The following is an 18,428-nucleotide window of genomic DNA, read 5'->3' as shown; positions in this document are numbered from 1 at the left end:
ATTTTTATTGTAATCTTTATTTATGCAATGTTTAGAATGTTTAGAACCAGAAATGAACAAAGAGATGAGCAATATGAATGAGGCGTGTGTGTGTGTATCTGTGTATCTACACAGCACATGAGGGACAAGTCATCATGGTATGCTTTGTGCAAATGAATTTTGCACGTCACACATGTCATGCTCATCTTGACGTCATGCAGACCTGGCACCATTTCCACTTCCTTCTTCCCCCAGCAGCAACCTAACCTGTCTTTTTGCTGATCCCGATCCCCTGACACGCACACACACACACACACACACACACTTACTTACCTCAGGCACTGGTGTACTAGGTGCAGCCCTCTCCTGGATCTCCCTCACTGTGGCTGCAGTGGCTGGGGTCCTTGTGCTGCCTCCATTGTATAGGCGGTACCACGAGTGCCTTCCCCAGCTTCTCGTGGAAGATGCGCCTCTTGTACAGCTTTGACACATTCCACTCAGGAAAAATCTCCGTCCAGATGATGAATGCATTGTAAGCCGTTCCATCAATTATTTTATAAAAGATGCCTAAAGGCCAGCGCGCAGTCATTCGCTTGGTGCTGTAGAACCCCGTTACTTTGTCCAAGTTGTTCCACCCCATCTTCGGTGGCATTGTAATCTAGGATCATGCTTGGTTTCTGGTCCTCTCTGGTGCTGATTTCGGCATTTTTATGGAGAGTGCTCATGAGACACTAGGGCTGTGGTGTCTGTGAAGACGAACTTGGACAATTGAAGGGCCCTATACTTGATCACCAACAGTTCGGCATATCTGCACTTTCTCGCACTTTACAGGTGAGGTAGGGATAATGGATAATAAGGAGAAAGAGTGTTTGTATGTATGTGTGTATTTGTGTGTTAGATTGGGGTGAAATGTGTGTGTGTGTGTGTGTGTGTGTGTATCGGCATGTATTACTTATTTTTATTATCTTTGTGAGAACCAAATGTCCCCACAAGGATAGAAGGATGAGGAAAATTACGCAAGGTGGGGACCTTTTGCTGGTCCCCACAAGTTCAAGAGGCTGTTTTAGGGTTAGGACTTAGGGTTAGGCATGTATTGGTTTGGGTTAGGGTTAGGGTTAGAGGTTATGGAATGAATGTAAGTCAATGGGAAGTCCTCACAAGTATAGCAATACAAACATGTATGTGTGTGTCTGTGTGTGCGTGTGTGCATGCGGGTGTGTGTGTGTGTGTGTGTGACTGGGATGAAACATGGTGGGAGGGAGTAGGAAATACCTTATGTCTCACATCTGCAAAGAAAGAAATGGTCTAAATTTGCGCTTATGTAGCATGTTGTATTTGCTTGCAATCATAGACTACGTCTCAAACATTAGCCTATGTTTATATATACAATAAGCTAGTGCCACAACATTTGGTGGTTGCAGTAAGATCTTTTTTTAAATGTTTTTAATTAACATAATTATACCAATGTCAACATATTTATAAACAGATAGGCGTGACCTACTTTATAAATATTCAGAACACTCTTTCACTTTCGTTTTCGCAAGAGTACATTCCGTGAACCATAGCGAACAGTTCAGGCTGAAGTCGATTTATTTGAATAATTTACAGCACTGTAAGTATTGGTGAGTTCCACATTCATTTCTGCATTTGCGCTTAATATATCCTATTCGTGAATGTTAGGTCGAGGTCGTGATTTTGTGTTGTTATATTAGTTGAATGGTAGCAATAACAGCTTGATTTCCACGCAGTTAGTGTACGTAAACGAGCTGTGCCTATGCTTACGATCATAATAAACGAAATGAAAACCCAGAGTTAGCCTACTTTTGGTTCTATAGGGCTTGATAATCAACTACATTCAGTGCTATCGAATGGTTTACTTATTCGATAAAGAAGCTAACGAAGTTGCACGAGAAAGCAGTAACCGAATAATGAGATATGGTATTGCGTTACAGTTAACTTGTATTGCAATTTCTTTGTTTTATATACGGTGTATTAATTTACCTTTCTGGAAGCGAAAATAAATTAAAGACCAGCAACGAGGTCTTTGAAGCTGACTTTTACTTTCAGTGTCGTAATTGTAGCCTATAGGCTGCTAAGCCCAGCAACTGATTTTAGGTGAACGTCACATATTTTATGTTATCCGTTTTCTGTCAACAGGCATATCCCCAAAAGGATCTCTACAAGTAAAAAAATATAGGCTAAGCAATGTTTGTGAGAAATTCTAAAGTCTCGCTTCGCCACGGTTTCTGGTTACCTGTCATCGTTTTATTAAGCAATGATATTGGGCTTGCGCCAATGAGGGGCACTCATCAAGTGCGGCATGAAACTAAGGACTTCAGCTAAGTTCTGAAATTTTCTAAATAAATTCCCAACGGTTGCTCACGCGGTCGCTCATTTCACGGTATTCTCATCAAGCAGTCCTTGGACTGATAATAACAAAAAATAAAGACAACATGAGTAAAATAAACATACATAGGCGAGTATAATGAAATTACTATTGAGCAACAGACAGAGTAGGCTAAATTTTCGTGAGGAACTATTAGCACAGCGCGTATGAAGCAACTGGAGGAGGATCCGGAAGTAACGGGAAACAGCCTGCTCATGTTGAGGGCAAAAGAGCTTGCTGCTCATTGAATTCAATGTAGAAAACCAAGGTGACTTAACTTCCAAAGAAAACCTCATCGATCAATTTTTTGTGATCATGAATTTAATTATGTGTAGTAGCATGTTGAACAATGGTTGTTTTGGTCCAGAAGTCTTGGGGAAGTATTTAATAAATTGTACATATTCAATTACATTTTGTGTGTTTTTACAATCTGTGTGTACCGCTACATGTATGAATGAACTAATATGCTTGCAGATCAGAGGCATCCATTTTTTCAAAGTGTAAAATATTGTGACAAGGACAAAGACGTGCATTTGGAAAGGGGGGGGGGGGGGCGTCATAGACAAAAAAAAAAAAACATTGCTCATTCATTTTCTCTCCATCTACTCAGAGTTGCGAAAGCAGTCATGGCCAGCTGTGTTGCCTTCATGGAGTCCCCAGTGTGTCTGATTGAAAATACGGATGGAAACCTTTCCGTGAACTCAGAGGCGGTAGAGATCTTGATGGGGCTGCATCAGCCAGTAGTGGTGGTGGCCGTGGTTGGCTTGTATCGCACCGGAAAGTCTTACCTCATGAACAAACTGGCTGGGAAGAAGCATGGTGAGACAAGTGGTGACATTTTGTGCAAGCTAAGTTGTGTAAGCCACTAGATAAGTGCAAAATATATGAAAAAAATACGTATCATGTTTATATCTGCTGTTGTTATTTCTGACTGTATGTTTGAGGGTCACAATTGAAATGCATCATTGTTTCAGCTATTCCTCAGTTATGTGTATTTACTAGTAACGCACTTATGATATGTTTACCCTCTACGGGCCTGATTTACTAAGACATTTAGCATGTGCAAAACCTTTTTGCACACGCAAAACAAATAACACAACCAATGATGGGTGCAAAATAAATACAAGGGCCAATCATTGGTCATGCTATTGGTTTTGTACATGCTAAAAGTTTTACTAAATTACATTACATTACATTACAGGCATTTAGCAGACGCTCTTATCCAGAGCGACTTACACAACTTTTACATAGCATTCAGGCCCTATGTACGCAGCGTTTGCTGCTTTCTTTGATCAATCCATTTATACACTGCCTGGGACCTTTAATTCACATTTCTTTTGCCATTCTTTTAGGATTTGCCCTGGGAGCCACCATACAGTCCAAAACCAAGGGCATCTGGATGTGGGCGGTACCTCATCCCACGAAAGTCGGCCACACCCTAGTGTTGCTGGACACCGAGGGGCTTGGGGATGTGGAGAAGGTTGGAAACTTAAGTATCACACACAAAACCCTCACAAAAAAAAAAAGAAATCACATGTCCAGAAACCACATGTGAATGCCCAATGTGTGAAGAGTACACGTGTGAGGCATGAAAATAATCACACTTATCATAAGACGAGAGCGAGAAAAGGGAAGCTGTGCTATCTCAAGTCACAATGTTTTGTTTTCACGTGAAAATTTCTGTTCATGTTTGAAAAAAGCCAATCACGTGGAAATATAAAATTCACATGTGAAATTGTGATTGTAACAGGTGAAAAGTCAAATTTTACACGTGATTTTTTTTCCTAAGGGATTATAAATGGAATATAAGGCACTGTTTACATTCTTATCCCACACAGTTAACAAATTCAGTCTCTGATTTTATTTTCTGCATGTCCAGTTCTGTGCATTTAGATAGTTTGATTTGGAATTTCTGGGTGGGTGTCTTTACAGCTACTGGTATCAGGAGATAAGTTACCTAGTTCATACTTCAGACTCATTGAAGTAATCACTTTTTCACATCGTTTCAATTTATATTAATATTATACATGTATTTTTTGATGAGGAACTGACCTTTAGGGCAGCTGATCCCTCCTGTAGTTTTTAATATTTGTGCTTTTCCAGCATGCATGTGATATTGCATACAGTCCTTGAGCAGTGTAGACAGTAAGACCATAGTTCACAAAATTGTGAGCGTATGTGTAACGTCTGCATGTACACTTTCCAGCCTGGGAAAGTTGTTTTCTCGGTTTGGCACTATTGGTCATGTAAATAAACTAAATGCATTGCTATTCTTTGATATTCTAAGCTGCACTAGATATGCGAGTGTCTGCTAACTGAGGGTATAAATGTAAGGCGATTCATTTTCATGTTCATTTTCCCATCCCACTGGAAATGGCGGCTGGGGTGGCGTCTGCGCGTCTCTCAGGGAGACCAGAGGAACGACGCCTGGATCTTTGCACTGGCCATCCTCCTGAGCAGCACTCTAGTGTACAACAGCCGGGGGACCATAGACAACCAAGCAGTGGAGAACCTGCAGTATCCTTTTTTACAATGCTCGGCTGCGGAGAAGATAGTTCAGCTCGAGAGTAGCTGAATAAAGGTCGATTGGTTTTGGTATGGATAACGGTATGGATTCCGGGAGGGATATTCAACTCCAGAAGCCCAGAAGTACTCCTGGCGTTCAGTTTTCGCCTCTAGTCAAGGTTTATCGGCAATTACTCATCAAGTAGGAAAGAAAGCCAGTAACATTTCTAGGCTTGAGGGTGAGATTTGGAGTACCCTTGGCTTTCATTTGTTGCGTGTATGGATGAATACTCTTTTTACTTTATTTAGGTGTCCGGAAGTTGCTTCAAGTGCAAGTTACTTTCCCTGGGTGTGTATTTAGGCCTGAAGTCAATCAACACTTAACTTAAATTCAAGTGCTCCCTTTTAAAATAGACTTTGTTTGACGTGTTCATTTTGGTGATCACTGAACTTGATAAACAGGTTTGTGAAGTAATGTAAGAAAACAGAAATGTAATTTGTCATAGGGCAATTAGTTGTGTTTAAAAGCAAACATTTTAATAATGTTAATTGAAGCACTTGTCACAATGAGAACCGAAAGTGAACAGAACAATTGTAACTTTTGCTTTCAGGCATACACTTTGCATACACTTTGTGGGATAGACTCGCGGTTGTTTGGAACGCTGAAGGCTTCCGCACGCTTCAAACGATGTTCGTACGATGTGTTGTTCGACGGACGCCGTTGTTTCTCATACCTTTTCCGAAGTGGCGAAACTCTAAGGTGTCATGAGAAGCTGTACGTCGCCATTATTTCAGTCAAACACATGGCAATGTACAGTAAATATACATTGTCTCTGCCTACATACATTGTCTCTGGACTGTGTTGGTTCCAGAAAGTTACAACCCCCCCCCCCCCCCCATATCCTATCATCGGAAAGGAGCTTTCTGATGCTGTGCGACATTCCAAGCGGTTGAATTACGTGGAAGCCTTAAGGTCTCTGGTGTTTGGCACTCAGAAGAATCGGTCTTCTGTCCTGTCCTGTATTACGGTAGCCTTTTAGGGTTTTATTCTTCCTTAGCCACGGCAGATATGTCACCGAGCTGACAGAACGGATCAAAGTCAAATCCCCCAGTGGCGGTTCGTCCTCTGAGGATGCTGACGATGGAGCAGACGCACAGTTTGTGCAGTTCTTCCCCAAGTTTGTGTGGGCAGTTCGGGATTTCACGCTGGAGCTCAAGATTGATGGGAGGGATGTGACCGACGACCAGTATTTGGAGCATGCCTTGTCCCTCAGGAAAGGTAAAGTCTGAACTTAGGACATACTAGAGTTCCCAGGTTTCTTCCTACATGTCTTTACAAAAGTAGTTTTGGGGGCCTGGGTAAACTGTGACATATATTGATTAATTGGTTGATTGATTGTTCGCCATACCATTTTACGACGCAAAGATGCTAAATTTGGGCTGCTGAGTGGCTCATCCTGTTGATGACCCACCCAAGGAAGGATAGGTGATCACGTGGCACATTACATGTACTCTACTAATCAATCAATCAAATTTTCTTTATATAGTGTATTTTACAAAGGGTTTGCCACTATATGTGTCACAGTTTACCCTGGCCTAACCCCCGTTCGGGAAAGGGGTCCACTTGCCACATTTGGTGGGAGTGGGAAACAAAGAAAAGAGAGAAAGAGACACAATGACCACACAGCTCAGCCGGTGCACTGTGGTGTGAGAAGAAGCAGTGGCTGGGGGAACACTTCTTGGAGCAGAATTCTCGCTTTTCCCTGGTCTTCCAAAACTGGGTTAAAAATGTATTTTTAATTTTGGTGTCAAGAAGGAGAGTTCTCTTCACCCACCCCAGTTTTCAGATGTGGAATGTAGCAGTTGAGGGGCCCGGGCTTGTAAACGGGCTGATAACACAAACCTGTGCTTGCAAAACAGGTTCCAGGTGGTGGCCCTGCACTTGTTTTCCCGAAAGAATAAATATCTGCATAAATGGGTAGAAACCATGTGTAAACGGATAAATATGTAAAATAAGTAAGCTGCAAACAATGCTATTGAGGTGTCTGCTGCTGAGCCATCAAGGTAAAAAATACTGCATAACATGATATAATATATTTCCATAGGGAGGGACAGGAAGACTACAGACTACAACCTGCCCCGTGAGTGCATCCGTAACTACTTCCCCGCGAGGAGGTGTTTCGTGTTCGCGACCCCCACCACCCCGGAGAACATGTCGCGCCTGGAGACCCTGGACGAGGACGAGCTCAGCCCCTCGTTTCGTCGCGTCGCCTCCGCCTTCTGCGGTTACGTCTTCGAGAAGAGCTCCGTCAAGACGGTCAAAGGAGGGCTGCCCGTGACCGGAAGGAGTGAGTGTTACCCTGTTCCTCCTTCGCAGTCGCAGTTCCCCGTTTTAATCGTCTCGCGGACGCTCTTGGCCGAAAGCGGCCTCACACCACGTGCAGTTCACGTCTCGTGCGCGCCGCCATTTTAGACTCTTAACGCAGCGTGTCATCCGGCGTTGGTCTTTTGTTTCCTTTGGTTTCGTGTTTGTGAACAGCAGGTGGGACCTCGTACCGTTCAGGAAAACCCGGTCAAATGAGAATTCCTGTTCATGCCTGTCTGTTGAAAGTTTTTCTCTGATTTTTGTTTCAGTGGGAGTCTCTGTCAGTTACAATATGACATGTCCCATCATCCTTTTTATTTATTTATTTATTTATTTTGTCGCAGTGCTCGGCCACTTGGCGAAAGTCTACGTGGACACCATCGCCCGAGGCGACGTGCCCTGCCTGGAGAACGCCGTGCTGACCATGGCGCAGATCGAGAACGAGGCTGCGCGGCGGGACGCGCTGAAGGAGTACCAGGAGGGCATGGGGGTGCTCCGCTTCCCCGTGGACATGGAGCAGATGTCCCAGCAGCACAGGCGCTGGGATTCGCAGGCCACCAAGACCTTCATGGGCCGCTCCTTCAAAGACGAAGACGGCCAGCACCTGAAAGCCCTGGCGGTAATCATAGCCTTAAAAAAATGTTCTCTCCCTCTCCACCTTCGCTAATGTGTGGTGAGCGTTCTCGGCACAAAATGGCTGCCGTGCATCACCGAGGTGGCGTGCTACACATTGTTGGTGGGTGAGGTGTGCTCCCCCTCGTCACTGTAAAGCCGTTTGAGCATTCAGAAAAGTGTTATATAAATGCAACGATTCATTCATGACCAGTGCTCCTGCTGCTGGTGGCACAGATGAGTCAGTCAGTCAATCAGTCAAGCCAAGATCAGAGCATAAAACAAAGATGCTGTGATACAGTGTGCAAAACACATATTTAGAACATACAATGGAATGTTGAAAAACATGCTGCTTGTTCTCTCAGGGTTTTCTCAACTGGTTTACGCCCAAAGATTAGGCGTAATGCCCTAGATTACAGTATGCGACTAATACGTACAGTTATGTAAAACAAAAGTAAAACATCAGTAGCGAAAAGTCCTAGAAACAGTCCTACAAAATGTAGTCGGAATGCCAAGTGAAACCAGAGATGGTCCATATAATGTACAACAGGGATTTTCCCCTGTTGTACAGGTCCAGGGACCTCCTCCCAGGCTCAAAGACATCCTGGGGACCTCCAACATTATTAAATCTAAAAGGGTCATATTTAAAAATGGTATCATAAAGATTGCAAGCCAGAGGTGGGAGTTCAACCACGGACCTCCTACAGTACCTTTACGGTCCCCCAGTTGAAAACCCAGGCTGCACATGAATTTAGTCTCAGTTGAACTTTATGGCGCTGTACAAGGTTGTTATTTAATTACCCCTTCCAATGGAATGAACCCCACCACAGAAAAGGGATGTGAAATTCTAAGAAACACAGAATTATATAAAACTAAAAAAAAGAGAGGGGCGAAGGAAGATGATTCGCTGTGTATTTCAAATCTGTAAGTTACCGTTGACACATTTGTGCTTTCAGGAGGCCATCGCGAAGCAGTACGCTGAACTTCTCTGCCAGAACGAGGCGGCGTCTGAGGATTTCTGCAGGAAGCTACTGACTGACCTGTCTGCCCCGATGGCCCAAAAAATGCAGGGCGGCTTCTACGCCACGCCGGGAGGGTACGAGCTGTACTGCGCCGACAAGGACAGCGTGGTGGCCAAGTTCCGCAGCGAGCCTGCCAAAGGCGTCCGGGTGAGTTCCCGCTGTCAGGCGCGGCTAAAATTAAAAAATAAAAGTAAAAAAAAAAAAAAAAAAAACTCAGTGTAGCTGGGACGAACGCCACCGTGCCCAGGGGTGTAAAACTGGGCTTATTTCAGTGAAGTACAAGTACAAATTGGAATTTAATGAAGCCATTTTTAAAAAAATAAATAAATGGCTTTATTAAATTGAGATATCAAAAATAAAAATAAAAATAAATAAAAAGTCAAACACCACAGCGTCTTGCAACACTGTCTCAACAGGTCTGTCCACCCCCCCCCCCCCCCCGCATGACTACAATAAGTACACAGATGACATAATTGTGCCCACACCCTACCATGACAATCCATCTGTCACTCCAAGACTGGCGTTGGGTCTCGGGTGGGGAGAGTGTCAGTAATTGCACTTAAGTAATTGTCTTAAGTTGCACAATGGCGCTCACAGCTGGTCAAAATTTTGTGAATTTATTCATTAGTACTGACTGACTTGGCTTTTTTTTGTTTTCAGCTGATTGGTCCGTATGTTAAAATGCCTGTGTGTTTGTGTGTGTGACTCATAGGCAGAGGAAGTACTGGAACTGTTCCTGAAGGAAAAAAGTGTGGAATCCAACTCCGTTCTGCAGGCTGACAATAAGCTCAGCGAGCAGGAGAGAAAGATTCACGGTAAGCCCACGTCTGTAATCTGACAACGTCACCAAACTTGTACAATATGTTCAGTTATTTTTAACCGTGGTCCTGCATGGCAGCCAGGTGAGCCTTTTACAACCCACATACTCAGAATAACTTGAGAAGGTAGGAAAGAATTCATGTTCACTGGTCGTCAGTCAAAGAAGGGCTAGGCTGGATTATTAAGGAATGTTCAGAAGTAGTCCGTTTCTCAACATCGAAGCGATGCTCACAAAAATGCTTCTTGCCGTTTACAGGGAAATGGTATTTTTCCCCTTCCATGTTCATCAAAGTAAAATGCAGTAACATTGTCACTGATGCTAAGCACCACTCTTACGTAGCACCCCTGGGACTTTACCTGTACCCATCTCCACAACCTCGCTGAAGTACTAAAACAATAACAGGAGGTTTACATGGAGGGCAACCCACGGCACACCATGTTGACGCACCAGAGATGCTTGAGACTGTCACCCACTTCAGTGCTGATAGCTTCTACTTGTGGCGAATCGTCAGCCTGCAAAACATGAGTGAGTGTGTAAGTGATGACTGAGTGAATAAGTGAGTGAGTGAGCGAGTGAGTCAGGTCCATTAGGTGTTTCACATGTTAAAAAAATTAAAACATCTAGAAACCCCAGTATTGCGAAAAAAGAAGTGTCAAGCTCTGCAAGGCCATGTTGAGTGTAATTTTCTTAACCAGATACAAAGTGTATTGCACCACATTCTACATACATTACATTGCAGATGTTCTTATCCAGAGAAAGGTATGTAAGGCTAGTTGGACATAGACTACACCCCTCCCTGTTGTAAGAGTGTGAGACCTCGATAGCTGTCAGAACTTGTTTTCCCCACATACAGGGTGTCCAACTGAAAGAACAGAGGTTGGGGTGCCCAAAATTTTTTTACTTTTATTTAACAATGATTAAATGGCAGAGTTAAATACCCTACATGGCCAAGAGTATGTGGACACCTGACATCAAACATCTCATCCACAATTGTGGGCATTAATATGGAGTTGGTCCACCCTTTCCTGCTATAACAACCTCCACTCTTCTGGGATAGCTTTATACTAGATATTGGAGCATTGCAGCGGGGATTTGCTTCCCTTCATCCAGAAGAGCATTAGTGAGGTCGGGCACTGATTGGGCGATTAGGCCTGGCTGGCAGTTGGCTTTCCAATTGATCCCACAGGTGCTGGGTGGGGTTGGGGTCAGGGCTCTGTGCAGGCCAGTCAAGTTCAATCCACACCGTTCTCGACAAAACCATGTCAATCTGGGCCCTGCTGTGTTGTGCATTATCATGCTGAAACAAGAAAGGGCCTTCCCCAAACTGCTAGGGAAACACAGAATCTAATGACCTTTGCTATGCACTTATTGTACGTCGCTTTGGATAAAAGCATCTGTACAATAAATGTAATGTAGAATTGTCTAGAATGTGATTGTATGCTGTAGCATTAAGATTTTCCTTCACTGGAACTAATGGGGCTAACCTGAACCATGTAAAACAGCCCCAGACTAAGGGGTGTCTGGATACTCGCGTAAGTCCCACAATAGTAGCATCCACAATTGCGGAAGTCAGGGGGGCTATTCAATGGCTGAGAATAATGGCTAAATGGTTAGTAGGCTTACCAACGGTTTAGAACCGTGATACAATATGCCTCTGTACAATGTGTAAAATACACAACCCAAGAATCTCAGATTTTGAGGGGTAGTACCGGCTGGGATGGTACAAAAAAAGGTTTACAAAATAGGAAATTAAACCAAGGAACATAATAAACCTGCTGGAACACCAGTGGAGAAGAGAGGGAAAGGGGACGTACGTAACTGAACAGAACGTTGAGCCCAGGCACAGATATCTGCAGGCCTACAGAAGTTTGCTGGCAATACCAACGATGGTAAAGCCAGCCGATCGAGAGGAAGAAAACTTGGGAGGAAAAGGAATAGGAGCAGACGCACTCAGGGGAGACACTTGTATAAAGAAGGATAATGATATAAGTAAGGTGCTGTTACACGTTACAGCAACACCAAATCCAGTGGTAACTAGGGCCACAAGGGGCACTGCAGCTCCCTTGGTTGCGGAACTTGCCACTACACCTAAATATAACCAGGGGGACCGAACAAAGGGAAAGGGCCTGGAGGGACTATGCCACCAGATCTGAGAGAGCTCTAATTGGGACAAAAAAGTAGAAATAAACACAGTTGTTAACCAAATTCAATTAAAGAAGCAAACAAAAGGGACAACAAAAATAAGTAATGGTAATGAAAAAAATAAGTAAATCCACCGACAGTAGGGGGCACACCAAGGATAGACGTGTAGGCTTCTGGCAGATGTTGGGCCTGTTTGCTCCACCATGCATACAGTTAGTGAAAATATTAAACAACTGAACCACTTGAGATTATTATATAGAAAGATCACATAATCACATATTATATAGAAAGTATGCATAAACTCTGTGTAGGAAATTTGCATAAGATGACCACATTGAGGTTTAGATATATATATCAATGCCAAGCGGAAAAAAACTGTGGCCCAAAACCACAGTGGCTTTGAAAACATCCTGTTATTGCATGCGGAAACTCCCAACTAAATGCTGAATAAGGTGTAGACCTAAACAGGCACCAGTACATGGCGGTAACCATTTTGCTTGTTTTTTTCCACCAAATAGTCATAAACCATCATCTTGCAATAAAAAAGGCTGCTTGGATATATAAAAAAAATGCAATGGCACATCACACCTTTGATATGAGTGATTCATGTGATATGAGTGACTGCAGGCACACACCTGGCCATTGAGGCCAATAGTACTGCTGGTTTTCATTCTCTCACTGTAATCACAGACAGATTTATACCAGGGATCATCAGGTGAGTGGACACGAGTCAGTGGCATTGATCAATCAATGACATATCTTTCACATGATCTTAATAGCTCCTTCACAAGCGCAAACATAAACGTAATTTTGTCTATCTGCACACCCCCGCCACCCTCCCCCCCCCCCCAAACCCCTTTCTTTTGGCTTGACGGATTGGATCCAGAGCAAAACCTGAAAGCCACTCTGCTGGAGCAGGAGAGGCAGGCGGAGGAGGAGCGGCGGGTGGAGGCGGAGAGGACCCTGGAGGACGAGCGCCAGAGTCAGGCGGAGAAGATCCGCATGATGACGGAGAGGGTGGAGGAAGAGATGAAGCAGCAGCGGGCCGAGGCGGACAGGGCCATGGAGTGTAAGCTGCAGGAGCAGAGGGACCTGCTGGAGAAAGGGTTCAGGGAGAAGGCCGAGCTCATGAACCAGGAAGTCCAGATCCTCAAGGAGAAGAGCAAGGAGTCCGACAATTCTGGCAACGTGTGGACCAAAGCTGTCCTACCAGTGATAAGACAGGGGCTGGAGACAGCGTCCTCTATTTTCCAATACAAGCTGTTCAAAAGAATTAGGTAAAATATTTTAGTTCAGGGGTTTTCATCCTTTTCTGATCCAGGGACGCCCACCCCAGCTCAAAGGCATCCCAAATCTATATATAGTCAGCAAATATCAAGGCTAGGGACTTCCCTGCAGCCCCTTCAAGGACCCCCAGTGGCCCTCAGTCTCCCTGTTGAAAACCCAGGTTTCAGTTCATATGGCTTTAAGCTGAAGCACAGTGTTATGTGTGTTATGTCTGTATATGTGATTTCATCTGTGTGGACTTTTGTTATCGGAAGCTGAAATGATCTGTTACAGCTTGCCCAGTAAAATGACAAATAAACCACATAGAATGAACTTTGAAGGTGTCTTTTTAATTTTTGTATTGTTGAGTCTTCACGGGTACCTCCTTTTTTGTTTATTTATTTTTACCATTTTTATATTATACATTTCATTCCGAAAGTAATTTAAATAAAGACTTGAACTTTACACATCTTGCGGCTTGTACAAATAAATCGACCAATTAAAACTGAAATTTGAAACCGTTTAAAAAGTTTTAAGCCTGAGGCTTGTGGTGTAGTGGGACGAGCACTGCTGATTCTGACAGCTTCTGACTTCTAATATTTAAAGGTTACGACAGAGTGGTTCGTCACAGGAACTTTTGTCCAAGGGTGCTTAAAGAAACCTCTCTATTATCCTTAGTGCACTAGAAGTCAGCATTAAAATACCATTCAGAATGTGAGGAGGAAGAACTATGGGAACATATAGATAAGTGTAAAAGCACTTCAACACAAAAGCAGAGAAGTGAAAAACACACTTCTTTAACAGTAAAAGGACACAATTGCGACACAAGGGGGAAGCGGTAACTGGATACTTACTAATGCCGTAAGTGTTATTAATTGAATTTTTTTTTTGTGTGATTAAATTGTCGGGACGTTCTGAAAAATGATTGCTTCCTGACTCCACTCTGTCAGAGGGGAACCACAGGGTGGTGCTGTTGGAACAGGAGAAAAGGAGGGAGACGGAGAGAGCGGAACGGGCTCAGAAGATTCTAAGTGACCAGGAAGAGAGTCACCAGGAGACCATTCGTCAGTTAATGGTGAGAATTCCACTTCTGAAATAACATATATTTAATGAATTAATTGATTAATTAATTAATTGATTAACAGATTAATTAATTAACTGTAGAAGGAGCTTAGAATTTATGTCAGTCCCCAGTGCTCGAAACACAAGTTTTCATGGAGACCAATAACTGACTCTTTTCTGTAGTGGCTCGAAATGAAATCATTCATCTGACTCGTGTGTGTTTGTTCTTGTATGAATGGTGATGGATATGAATGATAATATTACCTAGCTGCATACATGAGCTGGGATCCAATTCAACATTTGATTAATGTAATGCTAGCTTTAGCAGTAGTAGTTATCCTCAGTGCTTTACTTCCCATATAAATTGACCAGTCCTGCCAGTATTCTGATCTGATATTCGTTTTGGAAATGGTCTTTGAATCAATGGACAAACATGTAGAATTGCTTCTGTACTGGTGTGATTTACTGAATTACTTCACTTAATACTCCGCTGTATAAAATATACAATATACCCCAAAAAAAAGCTAGGTGTGTATGGCACTTTGGCGTAAGGGTGTTTTTTAAATGCATAAAATGTACATCTGCCTCTTAAGGGCAAGAAGGAGAAGGAGTTGGCTGAAGCACTGAAGGAGATGGAGCAAGCGCTGGACAGCAAACTGCTGGAACAGGAGCGGCTGGTGTCCAAGGGGTTCCAGAGAAAAGAACAGGCCCTGAGGGAGGAGATCCAGAATCTGAAGGAGGATATGGAAATCACAAAGCAGAGAGAGAAGGCTGCCCAGCAGCAGATGGTGACGAGCCTGACCATGGCCATCGCTGATGGTTTCCAACGCTACATGGAGTACAAGACAGCCTGCGAGGAGAGCAAACTACTGGAACTGCAAGACGCGGAGAGAAAATACAAGCTCCGGCCGGAGTCGGGTCAGCTCCACCACGGCCCCAGGCCCGGCTTAAGCCAGGGCGGGGGGTTAAAGCAAGGCGCTCCGGGGCAAGGAGGCCCGAACCTCCAAGAGCACCAGCAAGGGGAGGACGAACTTGGACAGGCACAGGCAAGCTCCTCTATGGCTGGCGCGGCGGTGGAACAAGCTCATTCAAAGTCCAATGTGAGCCCCTGAGGAAGGAGCAAATCCGCAGCGTGAGGGCAGTACATTGAATTCCGTATGGTTGGCTGCAGGTTACTCATTAAAAAATGTCAGATTTTTTCAAATTTATGTTTTACAAATTATAGCTTTTGTTACACTGTTAGCATGCAGCATGTTTCAGTAATGTTATGCTTGGAGGCTTCTTGGTGATGCAGGTTGCAGATGAATGGAGATGCAAATTAGATGTACTTACGCATAAGCTCAAGCTCAGTTGAGTAAGGATTCATGTATTTACCCTGTACAGCACTGAATTAAGTATAAAGATAAATAAATTTAATTAAATAAAAGTTGTAAATTTATTATAATTCCAACCTAATTAAAGGGTGTTATTTATTGCCGTATTGGAAGGTAGCTCCATGTGTAAAATGTATCAACTTTTTTTTGTTTGATCAGTAATTCATTACTACATAGACACAAGGTTTAATAGTACATGCAGCAGCAGGACCACTCTGCCACTGCAGGCGATGCCCGCTGGCTGCAGGTGCCCGATCCACCAAAGGGGTCGCTCTCGCGCAGCGCGCTGGGGGAGTTCCCTGCTGAGCGAAACCCACCAGTCCTTCTGTCAGGGACGCGGGTCAGATAATGCGGGTTCACACCTAGGATTGGACACATGGATTTTTTTACCCGGGTTGTTGCGTCGGGGGTATGTGAAGGGGGTATGTGACGTTGCGGCAGACTACAAACAAGCCGCTCTGACAACCTTGATTCCTGTCTCGGGTCCCTGCGTGATTTTAAAGTCTGTAGCACTAACCTTCTTGAAGAGGACTCTAACTGCTGCTTCAGTCAATGTTTTACAGAGGACTGCAATTTCTTTAATGTTTTGCACTGAATATTCTTGTGTCCCTATGTATCTGTGCTGTATGTGCAATGAGTAGGTGTGTTGTGCATTTTCTAATTTTCCATATCTCTAGACAGGTGTCTGTTGTGAGAGAGGTGTACTCACACCTGTATAAATTAAGGATAATTTATGTTTTTAGCCGTGGCCACAACAACACAATGAAAGCAACGATTTGCCTGCTGAGATGAAGACCCCTCTACTTTGGCTATGGGAACGACCTTGTGTAGGGGTGGGGTGGTTAGAGCGTCATCTGCAGGTGGGGAGGGAGCAGTTTAGCTGGCCTGTAACCATACCTGTTGGCAATTTTCAGCAATTGTTAACTGTTTATATGCTCTGCCAGCAGTGAGACCGGGGCGCGGGAATGAGAAACGTGGCGTTTGTTTCCTTCGGCGGCTGTGTGTGTTCTGTTTGTTTGGTAACACGTTGTGGTTTAAGCACACAATAAAACCCGCGCGCGTCTCATACTTGCGCACTGTGTGGTTTGTGGGGAGAGGAACATCAGGTCCCGTTACAGACCTACACTCTTATTGCTTCGCAAGCCTGTAGCAGACGTTCCCGTACTGACTCCCATGTCTGAACATCGCTGCATCGTCCTGCTGTTCTGGGCCGAGCAAGAGCAATGCGGTTGTTGATTTAACATTTTTAACCAAAATCTCCTGACATTCCAGTTGTTTTATTTTATTTTATTGATGTGAATTGCTGGCTTGATTGCCAAGCGTTTTAATCAGATTTTACAAGGTTAAAACCGGAATATGGTAGTTATTTGAGGTAACTGCTTTTTTATTATTTCTTTGGTCACTGTCAGTATGGCCACTTTATGTATGGTGTTATTGCAGTTTTAGGTGATTGTTAACGTTATCTGTGTAAGACAATATATATGCTCAATTTTTAAAAATTAATTATCCACGACTTTTACCAACTCTTTACCTTTTTACACAAAGATTTAACACATTTTTGAGCATTTATTTTTCACAGTAGGCTACTATTAAGTGGACAAGATTCATGTTGCAATTGATCCTATAATTGCTCTCATCCACACTTTAGCCATGCATCTTTAATAAAATACGAGTCTGTAAAGAGAAATCTCTAAAGGTTTGGAAAAAAATCTTTATTTTTCATTTGTTCCTTCATAATTTCCATGAACATGCAGCACATGCATGCTGGCTGTCATATTGTCTCAGGCTATATTAAACATTTATGTTAAAGATACACTATATGATCAAAAGTATCTGGTCACCCCTTGATCTAGTGCTGTTTTTCATGGTTTGAGCTATGCTCTTTAGATCCAGTGAAGGCAAATTTTAATGCAATGACATTTTAGACGATTCTTCCATCTTTGTGGCAACAGTTGGTGGAAGGCCCTTTCCTGTTTCAGCATGACACTGTCCCAAGGCACACAGCGAGGTTCCTATAGAAATATTTGTTGAGATTGGTGCATATTTGTCGAGATTGGTGTGGACAAGCCTCCACAGAGCCCTGACCTCAACTCCATCCAACACCTTTAGGATCAACTGGAAAGCCAACTGTCAGCCAGGCCTAATCGCCCAATCAGTGCCTGACCTCACCAATGCTCTTGTGGCTGAATGGAAGCAAATCCCTGCAGCAATGCTCCAATAGTTTCATTAATAGTTGAAGGAAATAATTTTTTGACAATATGGAAATTTCCACTCATAGCAAAGTATCTGATCCGTCGACCAAGGGGAGCTGGTCTAATTGTAAAAACGAAGGATCTTCAAAAACCTGCGTCAATCTATTTCTGGTTTCGCCGTCATTTGGACATATCGACACCTTAGTGGATACACGGCCATCGCGATTGTGTACTTCGGCACATTGTTTTGCGTATGCATACGTACGAGTTACTTAGTTAACTTAGTAGCCTCGTATGTAACTTCCTTAGCTATGAAGGTAGCTAACAAGGCTCTGTAGCTGGATTTATCATCTGCAATGTGTGTTTCTGGCGCAAAATGCCTGCCGTGCATCACCCAGGTGGGTGCTACACATTGGTGGTGGGTGAGGTGAGTTCCCCTTCACTGTAAAGCACTTTGAGCATTCGGAAAAGTGCTGTATAAACGTTATTCTATAAGGATATTCTATATATTCTATAAAGCCACAGGGTTAAATTCATACCGCTAATGTCACAGTTAGCTAAATACATTTTTCCTTGCTAGCTAGCTTAACTAAGCACGTAACTATTAAAATGTTAGGTTATTGATAATGTCTATTGTCAGTAATTGTGGTTTCCATTCAAACGAACCCCAGTTAGAACCCCAGCGCATTGCTTCGCTGCCAGCT

The 18,428-nt window shown here is 43.4% G+C and overlaps 2 protein-coding genes across 5 annotated transcripts in view; one reads left to right on the top strand and one right to left on the bottom strand.

Annotated features, from left to right (window-relative positions):
- The window catches only part of LOC118220194 (guanylate-binding protein 1-like), a 122,436-nt gene that overhangs the window by 37,953 nt on the left and 66,055 nt on the right, over nt 1–18,428 (bottom strand). The gene's annotated exons all lie outside the window — the stretch shown is intronic.
- LOC118220208 (guanylate-binding protein 1-like) lies at nt 1,449–16,598 on the top strand. Of its 3 annotated transcripts, none has more exons than XM_035403938.1 (11): nt 1,449–1,601; nt 2,976–3,184; nt 3,718–3,845; nt 4,773–4,882; nt 5,938–6,149; nt 6,976–7,218; nt 7,580–7,854; nt 8,804–9,016; nt 9,582–9,684; nt 14,048–14,172; nt 14,753–16,598. In XM_035403938.1, exons 2-11 carry the CDS (start codon nt 2,992–2,994, stop codon nt 15,269–15,271), a joined length of 2,121 nt encoding a protein of 706 aa, XP_035259829.1. In that variant the 5' UTR covers nt 1,449–1,601; nt 2,976–2,991; the 3' UTR covers nt 15,272–16,598. The 3 variants fall into 3 exon arrangements, with proteins under 3 accessions (XP_035259829.1, XP_035259848.1, XP_035259839.1); XM_035403948.1 differs by having other exon boundaries at nt 1,473–1,591; XM_035403957.1 differs by lacking the exons at nt 14,048–14,172; nt 14,753–16,598 and adding an exon at nt 12,718–13,437.

The sequence above is a fragment of the Anguilla anguilla genome, chromosome 1 (genome assembly GCF_013347855.1).
Source record: "Anguilla anguilla isolate fAngAng1 chromosome 1, fAngAng1.pri, whole genome shotgun sequence".
NCBI classification, from domain to species: Eukaryota; Metazoa; Chordata; class Actinopteri; order Anguilliformes; family Anguillidae; genus Anguilla; species Anguilla anguilla.
This window is presented reverse-complemented; position numbering and strand designations above follow the sequence as displayed.